Below are 20,470 nucleotides of genomic sequence, written 5' to 3'. Positions count from 1 at the left end.
CCACTACAAAGCTTAGAGCCAAATTCCCAGTCTCCCCTCAGCAAGTACGTAGCCGTTAAGCGTTCACCAACACTCATCTCTAGGTTTCCTGCATCTCAACCTGTTTTCCTTTTGCTCCATCCTTCTCAAAAACATAGTCAAGTCCTGAATTCTGTGTGTCCTTACATGCTGCTTTACGTCTTTTCTCTCAAAAGACGTAAAACATCAGTGATTAATGTATTTACTCATTGTAAATACATTCGCAGTTTTCATCTAACAAGATCTAAGATCCTGGTTAATATGAATCCACTTCTAAGCAACAGCTCAGTTGGCGGGGCTAATGCCCTGCTTCCAGGTTTGCAGGACTAAGGCCTGGACCCTGGACTGTGAGGTCTGCCAAACCCTGAGAGGCATCCAAGGAGAAGGCCAGCCAGCTTCTGGCCTGGCCCCTCAGCCTCCACTTCCCAGGCCTCCTGCCCTGAAATCCCTCGTGTAGACAGTACTGGTGAACGTGCCACCCAGAGGGACATGAGACCCAAACACAAACATTCTGAATAAAGCTACATCTATTTAAATGAAATGCTGGACTCTCTGTAAGAGCTCAGAAGGGAAGGGAAGTTCCAGCAGAGGTGGACAGGTCACAAGACCAGGACAGACAGTCCACCCTGCAGTCCCGTGCGCTATGTGGCTCTCCGAGTCCTGAGGCTCAGCTTGTGGTATACACGCGAAAGAGAACACAACAATCTGTTAACATGTGGTGTCTCTGCATTTCAGACCCTGTCATTATGTGCCCCATGGTCTTGGGGAAAAAAAAAAACAGCTTACGTTTGAATCTAGTATTTCCAAATGTTTAAGGTTCTTTATATCCACGGGGTGGCAAAGCATCAGACATGCCTTAGCGACCACACAACAACAGACATGGAGGGGTCAGGAGTGAGCCCTCTGGATGCTTCTGCTCCTGGTACACTTTCCCTTGGACTGTGACGCTGCTGCTGCTGCTGCTAAGTCACTTCAGTCATGTCCAACTCTGTGCGACCCCACAGATGGCAGCCCACCAGGCTCCCCCATCCCTGGGATTCTCCAGGCAAGAACACTGGAGTGGGTTGCCATTTCCTTCTCCAATGCATGAAAGTGAAAAGTGAAAGTGAAGTCGCTCAGTCATGTCCGACTCAGCGACCCCATGGACTGCAGCCTACCAGGCTTCTCCATCCATGGGATTTTCCAGGCAAGAGTACTGGAGTGGGGAGCCATCGCCTTCTCTGGACTGTGACACTACCATTCACAAACAATCTAGAAACATGGAAGGGACTCCTGACACAGCAAGTAAGCTGCACTATTCACATTTCATGTGTGATATAAAAAGGGACATAAGAAACTAAACTTTAAACTCATTACCATCATCAACACAAACTAATCATTGAGAGTTACTTTGCTGAACAGTGGCTGACTCTAGGTTTCAGTTTTCTTACTCCCAGTGAGGCCAGTACATTTAAGAATAACGTGCCGTTGTGCAGAGGAACGCATGTGTGTTTCATTTTCAACGAATCGAGAACCATATGGCTTTCTTTAATGAATACAACTCAGACAACAAAACCTTGGCCCTTTCTTCCTGCTACTTGTAATGAAAAATTTTGCATTCTCCACAGAATTTGAATTACAGACTAAAGTGACTCACTCAATATATTTAAACACATATCAAGTCTAATTTTTCAGCTTTTCACTAGTTTATAGACTTTTGATACTACCAATTAGTCATCATTATCATTATGGATAAGCTCTATTTTTTAATCACAGCATATTCTGTATCATTTAGGATTCACTCTGAGCAGATGAGGCTGATCTCATCTTTGAGATCCATGGGTCCATCTTTTTAAGCTATTTTCAAAACAAGAGCTATGCAACATGTAAGTAACTCAATTGTTCACTGGAGTCAGGGGACTCCACAGTGGTTTATCTCTGCAACCTAAATCCTAGTCCAGTGTCGTATTCCAGTTTTAAATAGGGCTACACTTCTTTTTGATACTACCAGGAATGTTCCCAACATCTTACCTGAATGCTAAATTAAAAGGAAACTGGTCAAGTTGGGGGATAGAGCCTAAGGCACCCAAAGGGGAAGGAACACAGAAGAGAGAAGAACCACTATGAGTTACAGAGGAAAGCTCTACGGCAAAGTGACTGGCTGGGGTTCCACAGCTAATAACTGGCAGAGCCATGATGTAAGTGCAGGTCTGCAACTGGAGAGCCAATGAACATGAGGTTTCTATCCAACACAAGCCAAACACCAACAGTTCTCTCTAGTGATTGATGACTTTTTGGTGTTCTAAAGAGAAATTAAGTCAAAGACTATTTAACACTCAACCGCGTGTCCCACTGTCCACTTCCATGCTCCAGACTCAGAGATGACCTCTGCCCTCAGAAACCTGTCCCGGCCCAGATGGGGAGGTCTCCCTGGGGCAGACCAGGACTGCAGCCCTCCCCAGCTACTGTGAAGAGAACCACGTCCGCTCTGCTGAGAGAAGAGCTAGCACCAATCCTACCAGCTACATTCAGTGTCTCACAACATAATCCATTTTCTCCCAACTGGGCCTTCATGCATTATCTCCCGTTCTAGAACACTCTTCACAATTCTAAACAGGTATCAAAATAATATCCTTTTGGAGACTTCCTGCAGCCCAGTGGCTAGGACTTCGCCTTCCAATGCAGGACGTGTGGGTTCGATCCTTGGTTGGGAAGCTAAGATCCCACATGACTCATGGCCGAAAAACAAAAACATAAAACAGAAGCAATGTTGTAATGAATTCAATAAAGACTGGAAAATAGTCCACGTCAAAAAGCTTCTAAAAATTAATAGTAATATGCTTTCTTCAAGATGTAACATTTAGAACCTGTAACCCCCGAAGTTTACACTGACATAGCTGTTGCCAACTGCTGTTCCACAACCTGCACATTCAACCAGGCACTTCTGAGCACAGACTCTCGTGGAAAACACTGATAGCCGCTCACCCCAGGTCGTTCCAGCTTCTCCCGCTGACAGAACCTTCATTTTGTGTGGCTGGTAATGTGCCTAACCGCAGGGAACAAATAAAGATTGTTCTAACCAGTCAGCAATCCTCCTAGTCAGTGATCAGTCTAGGTGTGGGCATGTAACTCAGTTCTGGCCAGTGACGGAAGAGGAAGTCTACTGATGGGGTTTTTGAAAAATATCCTTCCTGGTTAAAAAAAATAATAATAACAAAAGAAAATTCTTCTTTGTTCCCTTGTTCCTTCCTTCTGACTTGACACACTCTCCTGTGGAAAACTATAAATGAAGACATCACCAATCCTGGGAAGATGCAAAGAGCTGGTCCTCCTATGTCTTTCTACGACCCTCAGTTTCTAAAGCGCTTCATATAAAGGGCCAGGGAGCTACTTAAACACAGAAAAATGGGTATGTTCTCAAATTATGAATACATGTGTTTATCTGGTTTGTAACTTTGTAATTAAAATTAGGGTAAAAAAAATCCACCAACAAGGAAGAGAGCAAATGACCAATAACAGCAAAACACTGTTGTTGCTTTTCTAAATCAAACATTCAAGATACAAGGCAGCGAGAACCTGAACTGCCAACACTGTGAAAAGAAGTCAAACAGGTACTCCCGGACAGCCTCGTCTATTTACCCCGAGCCATTTCCGGTTCACAGCAGCACCATGACGGTGACCTCCAGCTGAGAGCTCTCACCCATCTCCTGGGGCCACAGAGACAAAAGCACTCGGGAGTGAACTCGAAGGGGCCAGCATCCTGGAGAAATGAGACGCAACACTTCATACCAGGATACCTTTCTCTTCAGTTTAGTTCAGTTGCTCAGTCGTGTCCAACTCTTCGCGACCCCATGAATCACAGCACACCAGGCCTCCCTGTCCATCACCAACTGACCTTTCTCTTCAAACAGCTACAATTCCTAGACTTCAGGAGAGAGAGGCTGAGAAACCAAGCACAGAGCAGCGGTTTGGAGCCTGAAGCGGCAAGCAGAGCCGCCATCAGTCTCAGCCAGGCACACAGAGACCGAGAGCCTTCATGAACATGCCAGGCTTTCTCCTAGACCCTCAGGGGCTCTGCCCTAAAACTAAAGTGAGCCAAAAACAGACTAAACCTCAGGAAGCCTGAAACCAGGCTGCAAATTCTCTCCATCTTTGATGGGATCATTGCAATTGGCTCCCAGACTACCCGTCTGCCAGAAACTCTAAATACACTCTGGTGAAGATGTCACCTTCACCAGAGCACCTGTAAGTATTTGCATACAACATTCAGCATTCAATAAGAATTACAGAACCCATCTGCTGCTGCTGCTGCTGCTGCTAAGTCGCTTCAGTCGTGTCCGACTCTATGCGACCCATAGACGGCAGCCCACCAGGCTCCCGCGTCCCTGGGATTCTCCAGGCAAGAACACTGGAGTGGGTTGCCATTTCCTTCTCCAATGCATGAAAGTGAAAAGTGAAAGTGAAGTCGCTCAGTCGTGTCCGACTCTTAGCGACCCCATGGACTGCAGCCCACCAGGCTCCTCCATCCATGGGATTTTCCAGGCAAGAGTACTGGAGTGGGGTGCCATTGCCTTCTCCAACCCATCTGCAGTCAAGGTCAAAAGACAGAAACCAAGAGGAAAAGAGCAAGAGATATAGACTCACAGGCGACCTCGACATGAGAAGACTCAGACATGAACTTTTAAACAAGTGATTACTACAGAGGTGAAAAAAAGCACACGCATACACAAAACCACAGAGAATTTCTCCCAGAGTACAGAAGTCTATTCAAAAACAATCAAGTGGGAATTCTATGGCTCATAAATAACTGAAATTCAAAACCTGACAAAAAATAATGAGACAGCGCTACACACCTGTGACAAAAGCCAGCCTCCAGAGCACGGACACAGCATCAAACACCAACAAGAACGGGCGCAGCAGGAGCTCTCAGTCACGGAGAGTGGGAGAGCAAACAGGTGTAGCCACTTTTGGCTGCTGCTTATAAAACCACACACAATACTTGATCCAGCTATCTATCACTTTCCTTGCTATTTACCCCAATGAAGTGAAACATCCAAATTAAAAAAAGAAAATATAGAAGAAAGCATAAGAGACACAAGTGAAAAGATGTAACAAATGTGATTGGCGTCTTAAAACGAAAGCAGAGGGGGAATACTAGAAACAATACTTGAGGACACCAGGTCAGAATTATCCAAAAATGAAATTTAAAAAAAAAAACAGGTGACAATTCAGGAAGTGCTAAACCCAGCCAGGATAAACAATAAGAAAACTACACTTAGGCACACTATGACTAAGCTTAAGTTTCAGAAAAACCAAAGACAAAGTAAAAGGCATAAAAGAAGCCAGAGTGGGGGGAAATACAACTGACAACTGACTTTTCAACAGAAGGCAAATGCCCTGAGAATTGTATCTTCGAAGTGTTCAAAAAAGATCAATGTAAATCTGGAATACAGGTGCAAAAATATCCTTCAGAAATAAAGATGAAACAAAGGCTTGTACAAAAACTAAGTGAACTTACTGCTGCTGCTGCTAAGTCACTGCAGTCGTGTCCGACTCTGTACAACCCCATAGATGGCAGCTCCCCGATCCCTGGGATTCTCCAGGCAAGAACACTGGAGTGGGTGAACTTACTGCTAGCAGATTGCAATTAAAAGAAATACTAATGAGAGTTCTTCAGGCAGAAAAATAATTATCCCAGATAAAAACACGAAAATGCAGGACAGAATAAAGAGCACCAGAAAAAGTAAAGTTGCGAAACCTAAACAGGTATCAACATAATACAACAACAATGTCTTGTGCAGTTTAAAATATATAAAGAATTAAAAGACAGCAATAGCACAAAAAACAGGAGGGGAGAAAAGGGGCTAAAATATCCTAAGGTCCTTACATTTCCCGTAAACTGGTAAAAGCACTCATTTATACCACCCCAACCATGAAAACTGGAAGGAATCCACTAACTTCAAGTTTCATCCTAATTCTTCCACTATTTTAACTCTGTCAAATGACTTATATGATCCTTCAGCTGTCATGAATGAAATGAAGGCATATAACCAAGCTTGATGACTCATTTTATTTGTAATTAATTCACTCATTCAATAAATAAGTACCAACTATACGTCCAAAGGGCTTCCCTGGTGGCTCGGTGGCAAAGAATCTGCCTGCCAATGCAGGAGATGTGGGTTCGATCCCTGGGTCAGGAAGATTCCCTGGAGAAAGGCATAGCAATCCACTCCAGTATTCTTGCCTGGGAAATCCCATGGACAGAGGAGCCTGGAAGGTTATAGGCCATGGAGTCACAAAGAGTCAGACACGACTTTGCGACTGAATAACAACAACAAATATGTCAAGAAAGAAAAGTACTAATTTATAGTAGAACTAATAAGAATACATGTTTTAATCTCTAGAGTAACCCATCAAACAAAATATAAGGGAATGCATAACTAACAGTATTGGAGGGAAGAGAAAGGAAGCAAGGTGGGGAAAAAAAAGCCAACTGTGACAAATAGAACAGAAATGGAAAGACAGTAGACTTGAACCTAAATATATCAGTGGTTACATTAAATGTAAACGGACCACATTTACATAAAACCAATGCGAGAAACGAAACTCATATATATGCTGGGTTTCGGTACGTCCATGCGTGCTCAGTCCCTTCAATTGTGTCCAACTCTTTGCGACCCCAAGGATGTAGGCCGCCAGGCTCCTCTGTCCATGGGGATTCTCCAGGCAAGAATATTGGAGTGGGTAGCCATGCCCTCCTCCAGGGGATCTTCCCAACCCAGGGATCAAACTCATGTCTCCTGCATTGGCAGTTCTTTACCACTAGCACCACCTGGGTTTTGGTACAAAGACAGCCAAATATTTCAATGAAACAGAGGAAAAAGTCCAGAAACAGACCTATAGAAATACATCCACTTGATAGATGAGAAACAGGTCACTCCGATGCACTGGAAAATGGAAGATTTTCCAATATATGGGCCGAATAGTTATCCATATAGGAAAAAATGAATCTGAACACTTATATCACATATAAAAATTAACTGCAGTTAGATTATAAAACTAAATGCAAGAGACACACAAAAAATAAAACTTGTAGGAGACAAGGAGAGAATACCTTCTTGACCTTGAGGTATGTATGGGAAGCTATCTTAACACAGAACAGGAAAAGTATAAAGAATAAAGGAAAACATTAACTGGGTTTCATTAAAATTGACAGTATCTTCATCAAAAGATTCTACTAAGAGCAAGAGAAGACATCTGCAATACATAAATCTAACAAAGGACTCAATCAGAATGCATAAAGACCTCTTAGGCAAAATGACTGAACAGGCACTTCAAAAGACGCTATCTAAAAAGCCAAACAACACACAAAAGGCATTTAAACTCATAAGCCATTAGGCAACTGTAAATCAAACCCAAAATTTGATTTACACATCACATGATTTACACATGCACCCACATCAAAAGAGCCAAAATTTTTAAACCGACATCAAGTATTAGTGAAGACGTGACGCAAGCAGAGCTCACACACTGCTGACACAATGCCCAGACTGTGACCGCCTTTCACAGGATCTGACATTCACACACCTGTCATCCAAGAGACCATCCTGAGGGATAAATCCCACACAACTGCGTACATGATATGCACTAAAATACATGTACCTGAAAATTCTCAGCACCATGATTGTTAATAGCCAAAATCTAAGAAAAATTAATTTAAAAAACCTAAATGTGTTTCACAACATATGACAGATAGAACAGATAAACTGAAGTGTATTTACAAAGGGCATACTACATGGCAATGAAAATAAATTAACTACTGCTATATTCAACAACATACATGAATCAAAACACAAGTAAATGGCACCAGACTCAAAAGAGTATATATAGTATAAATCCTTTTATATAAAGTTTAAATACCTGCAAATGTAATCTGTGGTGACAGAAATCAAAATAACAGTTACCTCTGAAATTGGAAGGGGGAACGCGGGCGGATTGCTGGGAAACTGGTCACGTTTTACTTCTTAATTGAGGTACATGAGTGTAACTACTTTGTAGAAATTCATTCATTTCCATGCTTGTGACATGGTGATTATTGTGCTGGCTAATTTTATGTATCAACGAGGCTGGGCAAAGAGATGCCCAGATAGCCAGTGTGTCTGCGAGGGCCTTTCCGGAAGAGATGAGCATTTGAACTGGCAGACTGAAAACTCTGCTCTTGCTGGAGCAGCCCTTGGACATCAGCACCATGGGGCCTGGGCCCTCAGGTACGGACTGGGCCTCAACTCACTGGCTCCCCTGGTTCCCAGGCCTTTGGATCTGGACTGGAACCACACCACCAACTCTCTTGAGCTCCCACTATGCAGCTGGCAGCTGGTGGGACTTCTCAGCCTCTGCCATCACATGAGCCAATCTTTCATAATAAATCTCTTTCTATATGTCTCTGTCTCTCTCTATATATAATATATACCCCGTAAGTTTTGCTTTTCTGCTTCAACTACAGTTGTGTACCTCTCTGCAGTATATTATACTGAAATTTTTAAGTTTATCCATATATGAGATATTCTTTTGGGCTTCCCTGGTGGCTCAGTGGTAAAGAATCCACCTGTACTGCACGCAACTCAGGTTTTATCCCCAGGTTGGGGAAGATCCCTTAGAGAAGAATATGGCAACCCATTCCAGTATTCTTGCCTGGGAAATTCCATGGACAGAGTAGCCTGGTGGGCTACAGTCCATGGAGTTGCAAAAGAGTTGGACAGAACTGAGTGACGAAACAACAAATGAAAAGCAGACACCAGTGGTAGCTGTACAACAGCGTGAATGGACTAAATTCCAATGAATTGTGCACTTTAAAATGGTTACATGAATCACTGCAATTAAAATAAAAACAGGGACTTCCCCGGTGGTCCAATGGCTAAGACTCCACGCTCCCAATGCAGGGGGCTCAAGGTTCAACCCCTGGTCAGGGAACTGAATCCCATATGCCGCAACCAAGAGTTCACATGCCACAGCTAAAGATTCCACATGCTGCAACTAAGACCCAGCACAGCCAAAGAAATAAGTAAAAATTAAAACAACAAAAAAGCCATCCCAAAACTTAACCTCAATAAAACAATGCCTAAAACAATTCATGATGACAAATATTAAGAGCTATAATGTCAAACTTACCCACTGCTGTGTCACCATCTAACAAATTGTCATCTTCAGAAGTCTGGAAGTCCATAATAACACCTGCCCCGTCTAAAAGCTCCTCATCACTACTCACACTGGTTATACTGTTGTAGCTGTTTCTACAGTAGCCTCTATGGAACAGCTGCTCAGACTCCATTTAGCTGTCTGGTTATCTGAAAAAAAAAAAGTGGGGGGGGGAGAAATAGCTTTAACATTTTCCCAACATATAATAAAAACCATCTACTTTAACAATGTAAAGAAAACTTCTGATCTCATATTAAAAAAAAATACTTCATTACTGTAACAATAGCTAACTCTATTGGGTTAAGTCTTTGGGGATCATTTAATAATTCTATTCTCACTAAGCAGTTGTAAAAAGGAATGAAGAACTTCTTCAGGTAATGGTATAAAGTAGTCTCTCAGATCCATTGTTTCAAAATACAAAGTACAGAGAAGTGTTTACAATATACTATAGTATACGCAAGGGCTTCCCTGGTGGCTCAGATGGCAAAGAATCCACCTGCAATGCAGGAGACCAGAGTTCAATCCCTGGGTCAGGAAGATGCCCTGGAGAAGGGAATGGCAACCCACTCCAGTATTCTTGCCTGGAAAATCCCATGGACAGAGGAGCCTGGCGGGCTACAGTCCATGGGGTTACAAGAGTTGGACACGACTTAGCAACTAAGTGACAACCACAGTATGTGTGGGGCTTCCACCCAAAGAAAGGGGGCTGTGGTAGAGGCTGTGTGTGCACAGACCACCTCTGGAGAGAGTTCTAAGAAAGTTGCCCACAGGAGAAAGGGACAGTGGCTGACACACCAGGTATGAACGGGAGACACTACGTACCTTTTGGATATCTCACCAGGTGCCAATACTAATGTTAAAGTAATGTCATTTAAACATCTGTAAAATTCCATTCTCCTTTCAACACTTTAAAATTTAAAGCTTCAAAGCCCATAGTCAAATATCAGCCATGAAAATATGGTAACAGGTCACTATTTGCATTTCTTTCCATAAGAAAATTAACAAGCAAGAACATGTTTTCAAGGCTCTTACTCCGTGCTTTAAGAACAATGTAACTCCTGAATAGCTTGGTGTTGTAAATCCATCTACCTACGTGCTCAACATCAAAACAAGTGAGCAAGATACCAGCAAGAGGTTCAAAAGGTTTAGGGGTGGGACTTGAAAGCTATAATCGCAGGAGCAGTTCATCCAGTAAGCCTGGTAAAACGAGATTTGTCAGCTCTGTCACGATGAGCACACACGAGTAAAGGCGAGTGGACTACGCGTGGTCCGCTTTCAGTGCTGGAATCTAGCGCACAAGACTTGAAGGTCAAAACACTCTCCAGTCCTCAGGATATTTTCCTCTGGCCAGGTGGGGTGGGGTGGGGGAGAAGTAACCTCTAATTAAAAATTACGGGGTCGCAAAGAGTCAGACATGACTGGGCAACTGAACAACAACAACTTTTAAAAAGATGTATCAATTACCTAATTTAAAGAGAAGTTAAGAGAAGGTGGAGCTGGAGAGCTCTGGTCTGAACATCTTACGCAGTAAGTAGAACATAATACACAGATAACAGTGATCAGACTGTTGACTTAATCAAGCAGGTAAAAAGAGAGATGTATTCAGTGTTCAATAAACAAGGCCTTTCGACAACAGTGCTAATCTGGTTGTGGTAAAATAACCAAAAACTAGCACCTAAGTTACAAATAAAATCTTAAATATTTACTGCTTTTCAACTTTACTGATGTTTCATGATTACCTCTACCAAAAATGGTCTATTATACAGAGATCTGTTAGAATATATTAATTAAAACAAGAGTTTTATTTCAAGGTAAATGTTAAAATAGTATGAATATAACTGTTCATACTAAGAACTTTGCAGTGTCCACAAAGGTGATAAAATTAAATATTGTGGCTCTTGAGTAAAGAACTAAAAGTTTTTTTTTTTAAAAAAAGCATTAACAATTCAAAAGTCATTTTCATTTTGATGTAGCAAAGCACGTCCACTAAGGGTTTGCAAAGAACACAGACACTATTCTTCACTTCTTTACGTGATGGTCACACTGGAAGCGCTTAATACTTGTGATAACATGCGTCAATGGACATTAATTTGCTAGAGGCTGTACAACACCAAGAAATCCCGCTCAAGTAAAACTGTGTCCTGAGCCCTCCATTAGCAAGTTCCAACACAGCTCCTCCATTTTGTCCCTGGAAGTCTCTCAAAAACTGTTAGTGATAACTTGTAACTTAACCCTTTCGCAGTGTTTAAAAAACTTCATTTCATGAACACCTCTGATACATCTAAACTTCACAGCTTTCTTTGTAACAAGAGCAACCAACTCTGTTTCAAAGTTTGTTAAAATCAGGTCTGTGTGGGTTCTTATTTCTATAAATTCAATAACTTTAAAAAACTATTCTTATTAACCCAGAAACCTGTAGAGCTGAACTGTCTGACCAGCAGCCACTAGCCCTGAAATATGGTTCTAAGGAGAAGTCTCTACTGGATTCCTGTGATTTCATAAAAAAAGGAATGCCGAATATTTCATTAATAATTTTATATTGATTCCGTGATGAAACAAATGGGCTTTCCCTAGTGGCTCAGCAGTAAAGAATCTGCCTGCAATGCAGGAGACACAGGTTCCATCCCTAGGTCAGGCAGACCCCCTGGAGGAGGAAATGGCAACCCACTCCAGTATTGTTTTCTTTTTCCCTACTCCAATATTCTTGCCTGGGCAATCCCATGGACAGAGGAGCCTGGCAGGCCACAGTCCATGGGGTCGCAAAGAGTCATATAAGATTAAGCACGCACGTGTCTGCTGAAATAATACTTTACATATAATGGGTTAAATAAAATATATCATTAAAATTAATCTCACCATTTTCTTTTTAATATGGTTACTAAGAAATTGAAAGCTATACATGTGGCTTGATTTGCAGCACAGGTGTTTTTATTGCACAACACCACTATAAAATAGTCAAGAATCTATGAAAGCATAAAGTAAGTACACAGAAGGAATCTGGACACCAGTGTTTAACCGCTTCAGGTTCTAAACTCCATCCCTAGGCTTGATCACAAAAGGGTATTTAAACCGTAATACAGCAACTGAAATTCTGCATATAAAAAAAAAAAAGATTACTACAGTCTTATTTTTCCTTTTAAACTGTTAAAAACATATTCAAAACCATTTCAAATCATTTTAACAGACACAGTGACTTGCGAGTATACTCCTATAGAGCTATGAAGAGTAGAGCTAATCCGAGAAAAGTCCCCAGGGAGAAAACTGGTTCGCTGCAGTGACTTCCTCAGTGATCTGTGCACCGTCACCCTGGCCCTTCGCATCTCTTCTCTACCCTGCAGCCAGCATGATCTTTTCCCAGGGCAGGCCTGATGCTCACCTCTCCCCATGCCATGCATTAAGGCCTTAATCACTTCTCACCACGTTTTGCCAGCAAAGTAATCAACACAGCAGACAAGCCCGTGCAGCCAGGCCTCTCCCGCCTCTCCCAGACATACACCCTCCTCTGGGCCCTACGAGGCTGCCCCGGTGCCTGCCCAGGCTCAGCTGCTCCCTGGGCGTGGAAAGGGCCCTCCCCTCTTCATGGAGGTGACAGTCCCATGTATCCTTCAGCTCTTACCTCAAGAACCCTCTAGTCAGTGAACAAACTCTCCAGCAGAGTTTATATGTCAGGCACCACCCTAAGCACATTACAAACTCATTTAGTATCTGTACTAACCACAACCACAGCCCCAAAGGCTCTACTGTCATCCCCATTTCACAGGTGAGGACACTGACACACGAAGAGCTGCAGTAACCACTGCAAAGTCGTGTGCTGTAACGAAAGCTGCCTCAGCACCCGTCCACCTGGGCTGGCTGCCCCAACCAGGCCCAGTGCACACGGTGAGTCCCCCGCCTCCCCTGACGGCACACGCCCCAGATGCAGTGTCACCCTGCTTCGTGGGATAACTGACGGCTGTCTGCCCCCCGGAAGGCGGCACAAGGCCTGGCCGCGCCCATTTCTGCACAGCACCATGTGCTTAAGAGGGCTTCACTTTTTTAAACTTTTTACTTGGAGACAATGGAGATGAGATGGCTGGGCAACATCACCAATGCAATGAACATGAACTTGGGCAAACTCTGGGAGACGGCGAGGGACAGGCAGGTCGGCCTGCTGTGGCCCATGGGTCGCAAGGAGTCGGACATGACTGGGCGACAGAACGGCAACGGTGATTTCGCACGCAGCTGCGGTAAGGAATTCAAAGAGCTCCTGCGTCGCCTCCCCTGAGCATCCCCAACGGTCACGCTGTGACACTGACACAGGGCCTTCCCTCACAAGGACCCTCCTGCTGCCTCTACAGCCACAGCACTCTCCTCCAGTCCCCCAGCACCGCCTCCTAACCCCTGGTGACCTACAGCCCGCTCTCTATTTCTGTAACTCTGCCGCGTCAACAGCACTGCACGAATGGAGTCGTGTGGTCCACGCCTTTGGGGACGGGTCCACTCGGCACCCGGCAGGGCTCTGCAGAGCCGTCCGGGGCTGGGGTCTGTCAGCAGTCCACCCCTCTTTATGGTGGAGTCGTGCTCCGTGACACACACACCACGTATGTTTGTTTAGCCATTCACCTGTGGAAGAACATCTGGCTCTTTTCCAGGTTTGGGCTATCACAAACAAAGCCACAATAAATACCCATGTACAGATTTCTTTGTGAACTTAAAGTCTTCATTTCTCCGGGATAAAAGCCAAGGACTGCTATTACTGTGCCATATGTTAACTGCATGTCTGGCTCCTAAAGAAACCGTCAATTTAACATCCCTCCCTACGATGTCTGGGTGAGCCTGGTTTTCCACATCCAAGCCGGCACTCGGTGGTATATATGTTTCACCATTCTGACAGGTGTGTTTTGGTATCTCATGGTTCTTTTAACGTGGTTTCCCTAACAGCTAATGTTGAACATATTTTAAGTGCTTACTTGCTACCTGCATATCCTCCTCAGCGATATGACTCTTCATATCTTTTGCCAATTCTAACTGAATTGTTTTCCTTCTGAGTTTCATATTTTAGAATATGTATCTTAGATACTAGTCCTTTGTCAGATGTGTTGTTTGCAAATATTTTCTCCCACTCTGTAGCTTGGTCTTCTTCTTTCTAACAGGGTCTTGTTTGTTGTTTAGTTGCTAAGTTGTATCTATTCTTTTGTTACCTCATGGACTATAGCTCACCAGGCTCCTCTGTCCATGGATTTCCCAGGCAAGAATAGTGGAGTGGGTTGCCATTTCCTCCTCCAGGGGATCTTCCTGACCCAGGAATCGAACCTGTATCTCCTACATTGGCTGGTCTATTCTTTACCACTGAGCCATCAGGGAAGCCCTTTAACAGGGTCTATCATGAAGCCAAAGTTTGATGAAGTTCAATTTATCAATATTTCCCTGAAGGATTATGCTTTGGCATCAACTCTAGGAAATCTACTACCAAAGATTTCTCCCAAATTTTTTTCCTAAAATTTTTATAATTTTACATTTTATACTTAACTCTAGTCCAGAGGACAAGATGGCTGGATAGCACCACTGACTCAATGGACATGAGTTTGAGCAAGCTCCACGAGATGCTGAAGGATAGGGAAGCCTGGCATGCTGTAGTCCATGGGGCTGCAAAGAGTCGAACACAACGGAGTGACTGAACTACAACTGTAGTCCACGTTGAGTGAATTTCTGTATAAGCTGTAAGACCAGGCTGAAGCTTGTTTCTGGATGTGTGGATGTCCAGTTGCTCCAATGCCATTTGCCAAAAAAGTTATCTTCCTCCCACTGAATTGTTCTGGGGCCTCTGTTAAAAATTAGTTGGGCTTATTTGTGTGAATCTGTTTCAAAGATTTCAAAAAACTCTGTTCTGTTTCAGAGTTCTCTGTTCTGTTTCGTTGATCTGTGTTTCTACACCTACAGCAATAACACACAGTATTGACTACTGGAGCTCCTGACATTGGAGAGATTGATTTCTCACACCTGATTCTTACTTTCCGAAATTGTTTTTGTTATTCTAGTTCCTTTGCTTTCCCATATTTATTTTAGAATAGTCTATCTGTATCTACAGAATTTTCCTGGATCAGTTAACTATGGTGTGAATAACAAACTGATCTATCTGTACTTGGATGATGTATGAGAACTGAAATTCAACGAGACCTAAGCTGAAAACAAACCCACTTGTCCTCCCCCTCTCACTATCTCAGTTTACAGCACCACCATTTACCTAGTAGGCAAAGTCAGTTTTCCGAGTTACTGATTAATGTATTTGACAAACTTTTTGCTGAGCGCCCAGCATGTGCTGGGGGGTCCTGAGTAAGAAGAGGTCCCTATTCCCAAGGTGGTGAAGGTGCAAGACACACATGTAACTGCACACGGTAGGAGAGGCACACAGGAGAGGGGCACAGCAAGTCCACGCGATGCCAGAAACAAGCTGCTGCCTGGGAGAGTCTGCAAACACCGAAAGAGGACACAGTGCTGCAGGGTTAGGATGGGTTAGCTAGGCCGACCATGCGGCGACAAGCTGATGAGGGGGAAAAGCAACATAATACAAACTGCTCGGGCAGCTCAGTAAGAGGTGGGGACTAGAGAGTAGCTGGGGAGGTGCCCAGAAGCAGGAAGAGGCTCTTGGGTTCTGCTGAGGAACCAATTCACTCACTCATGTCAACACATGGTAAACCACAAAGTCTTTAAGAGAAGTCACCTGATCGGAAGCGAACTTTAACAAGCCAACCTCGGCGGCAGTGTGGAGGACAGACAAGAAGGGCAGGAGACTGAAGACCAGCTCTGGGGAGGGGTCCGGGGGCCCTTACTCCAGGAGACCCTTCACAACCTTGAGTATAACACAATGAGGGCATCACTGCACTGAGTCACAGTGACATGACAGCGCAGAAAGGGCTGTAAGGACTGCGGAGGAGGCCATGTAACCAACAACACGCGAGGAAGGGAGCAGGGAAATCTAGATTCCCGCTTGGTTTCTGACTTTATTAACTGATTCAAAAGAGCTGGAAGAAGCAAAGCGTCGTCTCCTGAAGCTTACAGGACTGAACACCAGAGCGTGCTTTCCAAACGTAGGATCAAGGCCAGACTAGAGAAGGGGGTGGTGACTCTGAGCACCAGTGTGGTCCCCAGACTGCACACACTGAGCAGTGCGGCCCAGAACGGGGGGGCTGGTGAGCAGAACAAGGGAGACTGGACATGCGGCTCAGGGGCCCAGAGCTGAGGGAGGCACACTGAGTCTTCAGAATTCCAACAAGGCTCTGGGTTCTCATCAAGGGAACTGGGTAGGGCTGAGGACCACGGCTAAGCTTCCAAGGCATGTCTGTCAGCTGTCTGAGAACAGCAGGCACAACCAGAGAGGGGCAAAGGAAATTCCGGGTGTCCGCAACCAGAGAGATGAACGAGAGTCTCAGGATTGATGACAGCGGCGAGGGGGGATTCCTGAGTGACCTATCACTTGGCCCCAAGGAGCTTTCTGGAAGAAACATCGCAGGAGCTAAATGAGCAAGATACTAGTCCAAGATTAAAATGTGACCATGAATTTCAACAGAATCACTTATTCCTTTACTGAAGCAACTGTAAAAAAATAAAATATAATACAAATGAAATTTTTATTGATTGATGGCATAAATTACATTTCCTACTGTCCTCAGGGATATGACAACTTTTTCCTACAAATTTGTAAGTTTGTAAATATAACAAAAGGGGACACACGTAGACACCAGAACTGTTTGAAGAGTTCAGAGAGAAGACCACATCCCACTGTAGCTGATGACGACGAGCATTCTTTGGAAGAGATACATGACCTGGATCTTAAAAATGGGGGGAGAGGGCATTCCCTGGCGGTCCAGAGGTTAGGACTCAGAGCTTCCAGTGCTGGTGGGGACCTGGGTTCAAACCCTGGGCGGTGAACTAACGTCTCACAAGCCACCATGACACAGCTGGATGAAAAAAAAAGGTCGGACCTCACTGGGGCAGAGATGAGAGAAGAGGTTAGTCAGGTGAAGCAAAAGCACTAGCATGAATCAAGCTATGGAGTCAAGAGGGTAACAAAGACATTTACGAAAGAGAGTTATGCACAGAACACAGGTCCAGCCCAAGGTTCATGGGCAAATAAGTTTGGGTAATAAAACACACCCCCTAGAAATTTCAAGGCTAAGAGCATGAGCAAGGTTCTTGAGAAAACAAAACTTATTAACAGTTTCTCAAATCTATTTTACAAAGGATTGGTTCCTCCATCCCTTACAACATCATGAAACGTAGATCACATCAAAACATCACCGGATTAAAGAATGTATCCTGATACAAATAGTCAGTACTTACAAGAAACAACGATAATTAAACTGATTTCTTCCCAGTGTAACATTTGTTGATATTTTATCCTACTGTCCATTAAGATAGTTGCATGTCTAAATCACTGCACCTTTACTAAATGCATAACCTGCTAGAGGAAGTGGCTATCTATTCTGAAGAAAATTTCCTAGATTCAAAATATTTTTTAGATCCAGTAAAAAAGTTAAATGCCAGATGATTTTAAAAGGAAAAACACACATACAAGTATAAAGCTCAGACTATCACAAGCAAAAAGGTAAACAACCCAACAATAAGATGCTGTGGAAGACGTACACTTTGAAAGCTAATTTTCATGACTTTATAAGACAGAAACTGTTCAACTACTTCCCATGAGGGCAAGAAATATGTTTACCTGACTTCATTCCAATCAAAGCTGCAGATCAAATCTCTCTATATTTCAGCAATGCAAATGGACAGTTTCCCCATGTAGATTCACCTTTCATTTTATTCTTAACTGAAGAACAATGATCTCTAAGAATCAAAATGTATCATAGCTACTATGTTTAAATACACATGTGAGAGTATAATTTTAAAAAAAACAACAGTTTATTGAGTCATGGAAGAAGAATTTTAAAAAAGGATACTCCAGAGCTTCTATGATTTTATATTACTTTTATATTGAAGAATGAATGGACCTATGATACCATCTCTCACCCTACCTTTTCTTCCAGAATTTTGTTGAGTCTTACTTGCCTTGAAGGGCAGCAAAGTACCAACTCCAAGGAGCTGACATGAGAACTCAGATAATATACAGAACCACTTCAGAAAGATCCTGAACCACAGAATTTGCTCAGTAAATGCTAACCCTTATCATATTTTAGGTCCCTGCTGAAAAGTTTGACTAGAAACTAAGCTGAAAGTTCCACAAAGCAGTGACAGTGGCCCAGCTTCCCAGGACACTGCTCTAGCAGCTGACCCACCACAGAGATCAAACCTGGCTTCCTGAGCAGTCTGAAAATTATTACCAACAGGTCACAACAGGAAATGGAAAGCCTATCACCAACATGAACTGGAAAACTGCCAACTCACTAACACAAAACCATAATGCGAGCAAATCTTTCCCCTGAACTGGATCTATTCAAAGCTAGGACATTTGCATATGATTGAAAATATATGCTAAAACACAAGTTCCAACTAAAGATGTAGGTACTATACATTCATAATGACCTCTTAAAATAATTTCAGGTGTTTTTCAAACAAAGAATCAGTCTTTGAAGAGTGTGGGGGGTAAGGTGTGGGAGGAGATGCAATCTGCTCTGGGTTCTGCCAATAATAGGCTGTTCCTATCAACCAGAGGTCATAAACTGCAGGCTTAATCTGAGTAAATATCTGCACGGCACACACCTGGCTTTTAAGCCCTATTGTGTAACAAAAAAACAATCAGCACTGGCACCTTTTAAGGTGAAAATCAACCATCTATACAGGAGCATTTTAACTCCTGCATGTCCTCCCCTGCTACACAGCATTTTCTAGTGACTCACAAAGCAAGTAAAATAGACTGACATCAAATTATTTATGTAAAGACTCAACAATCCTTTGATTGTTGAATAAACCACATAAACCACAATGATGCTGCAGGAACTGAAATGCATGGCTCAAAAAGTTTATAGTTTGCAGAACTGAACTTCTGAATTATCAAAAAAAAACAAAGTGTAGTCACTCATAAAAAAATTTATCTCATAAAAAAGAATTTTCTTCCAAAGGAAACACAAATTCCAGCCCCTAATATGCATAAGGTGTACTTAATTGTCTTCTATGAGCTCCAGTTTTAAAATGCTGTGCAAATAAACCACATTATATAGAAAGTCAATTTCTGTGTCTACGGTGGTTTCCAGTCCAAGTTTAAGATCAAAACACAAATGCTATGTATACACACAAACTATGGTTTGATATACACATAAATTTTTTAAAAAGTGACACTGAACAGTAAGTTTATATTTGGGCAAATTTCACCAAAGTGAAACCCACAATCTCTTCCTGGCAACTACGTCCACTCTGTTCAAAGGTCTTCTGGCAGTTCCTGAAGAAAGCAGGCGCAAGCTTAAAAGAACGGTCTCGGGCCTCACCTGCCGCTGGCGGGGTCAGCGTCCCGCAGGCCAACCCGTCCCAAGATCAGGATGGCGAGGCAAGAGACGCCGGCCCCGCCGGCTCCCGGCCCCCGCCCGCCGCCGCCACTCACCTCGCCGCTCAGAGGCAGAGCAGCCCCGGGGCCGCGTCCTGCGCCGCCGGCGGGCTCCGCATTTGAGGGCGGCCGGAGCGCCCAGCCCCACAGCGACCGCGACCCACGGGCTCAGCCAGGCGGGAGCCGCATCAGGTTGGAGCCGCCGGCTCTGGAGCCCTGGACTCGACCCGCTGCTGCCCCGAATCAAACACGACCGCCTTAAAGCTCACCTCCCTCTGGAGGGACCACAGCTGCAGCCATGCTCCAACTCGGAGAGAAACTGGAGCGGCCGGCCGCCAGCACCCCTCCTCGGCACCCGGCCCAACTCCGGCCACAGGCTGACGGTACCGCAGGAAGCGCTGCGGTTCCGAATCGTCCAGTCCGACCCACCGACCCCGGGAAGCGGACAGGGGCGGCTAGAGCAGGGCCGACAGGTGCGTCGGCGCCTGACGTCACCGCGTAGCCGTGAGCGGCCGTTCAGCGCCCAGCCCGGTTGGAACCGCGTCGGTGCCCATTGGGCCGTGAGGGAGCAGGGGGCGGGACTTGTGGAAATAGTGGGCGGGGCTTGTGGAGGCAGGGGGCGGACTTTGTGGGAGCAGTGGGCGGGTCGTGAGGGAGTGGGAGAATCAGGTGGGAACAAGGGCGGACCTGTTGGGAACAGGGGGCGGGAGTGCAGCTGCAGGGGCGGGCCTTAGGGGTGGTGGGCGGGCCGTGTGGAGGCAGGAGGCGGGGCTCGGGCGCCTTGGGGCGGGGCCGATTGAGGTGTGA

At 44.3% G+C, this 20,470-nt stretch overlaps 1 protein-coding gene across 3 annotated transcripts in view; it reads right to left on the bottom strand.

Annotated features, from left to right (window-relative positions):
- CLCN3 (chloride voltage-gated channel 3) overlaps window positions 1-20,166 on the bottom strand; it is an 89,042-nt gene extending 68,876 nt beyond the window's left edge. Inside the window, exons 1-2 of one of the 3 annotated variants that reach the window (XM_019965758.2) lie at window positions 19,933-20,166; window positions 9,166-9,341 (exon numbers count right to left, since the gene is read on the bottom strand). In XM_019965758.2, coding sequence (XP_019821317.1) covers window positions 9,166-9,325 — 160 coding nt within the window. In that variant the 5' untranslated portion in view covers window positions 9,326-9,341; window positions 19,933-20,166. Of the gene's footprint in view, window positions 1-9,165; window positions 9,342-19,720; window positions 19,907-19,932 lie in introns of those variants that run through there. The other 2 variants (XM_019965763.2, XM_019965761.2) reach the window with 2 other exon arrangements.
- Between the last annotated feature and the right edge of the window lie 304 nt (window positions 20,167-20,470).

This window comes from Bos indicus, chromosome 8 (genome assembly GCF_029378745.1).
Source record: "Bos indicus isolate NIAB-ARS_2022 breed Sahiwal x Tharparkar chromosome 8, NIAB-ARS_B.indTharparkar_mat_pri_1.0, whole genome shotgun sequence".
NCBI classification, from domain to species: Eukaryota; Metazoa; Chordata; class Mammalia; order Artiodactyla; family Bovidae; genus Bos; species Bos indicus.
Note: the sequence above shows the minus strand (reverse complement) of the source record. Positions and strands in the feature narration are given on the sequence as shown.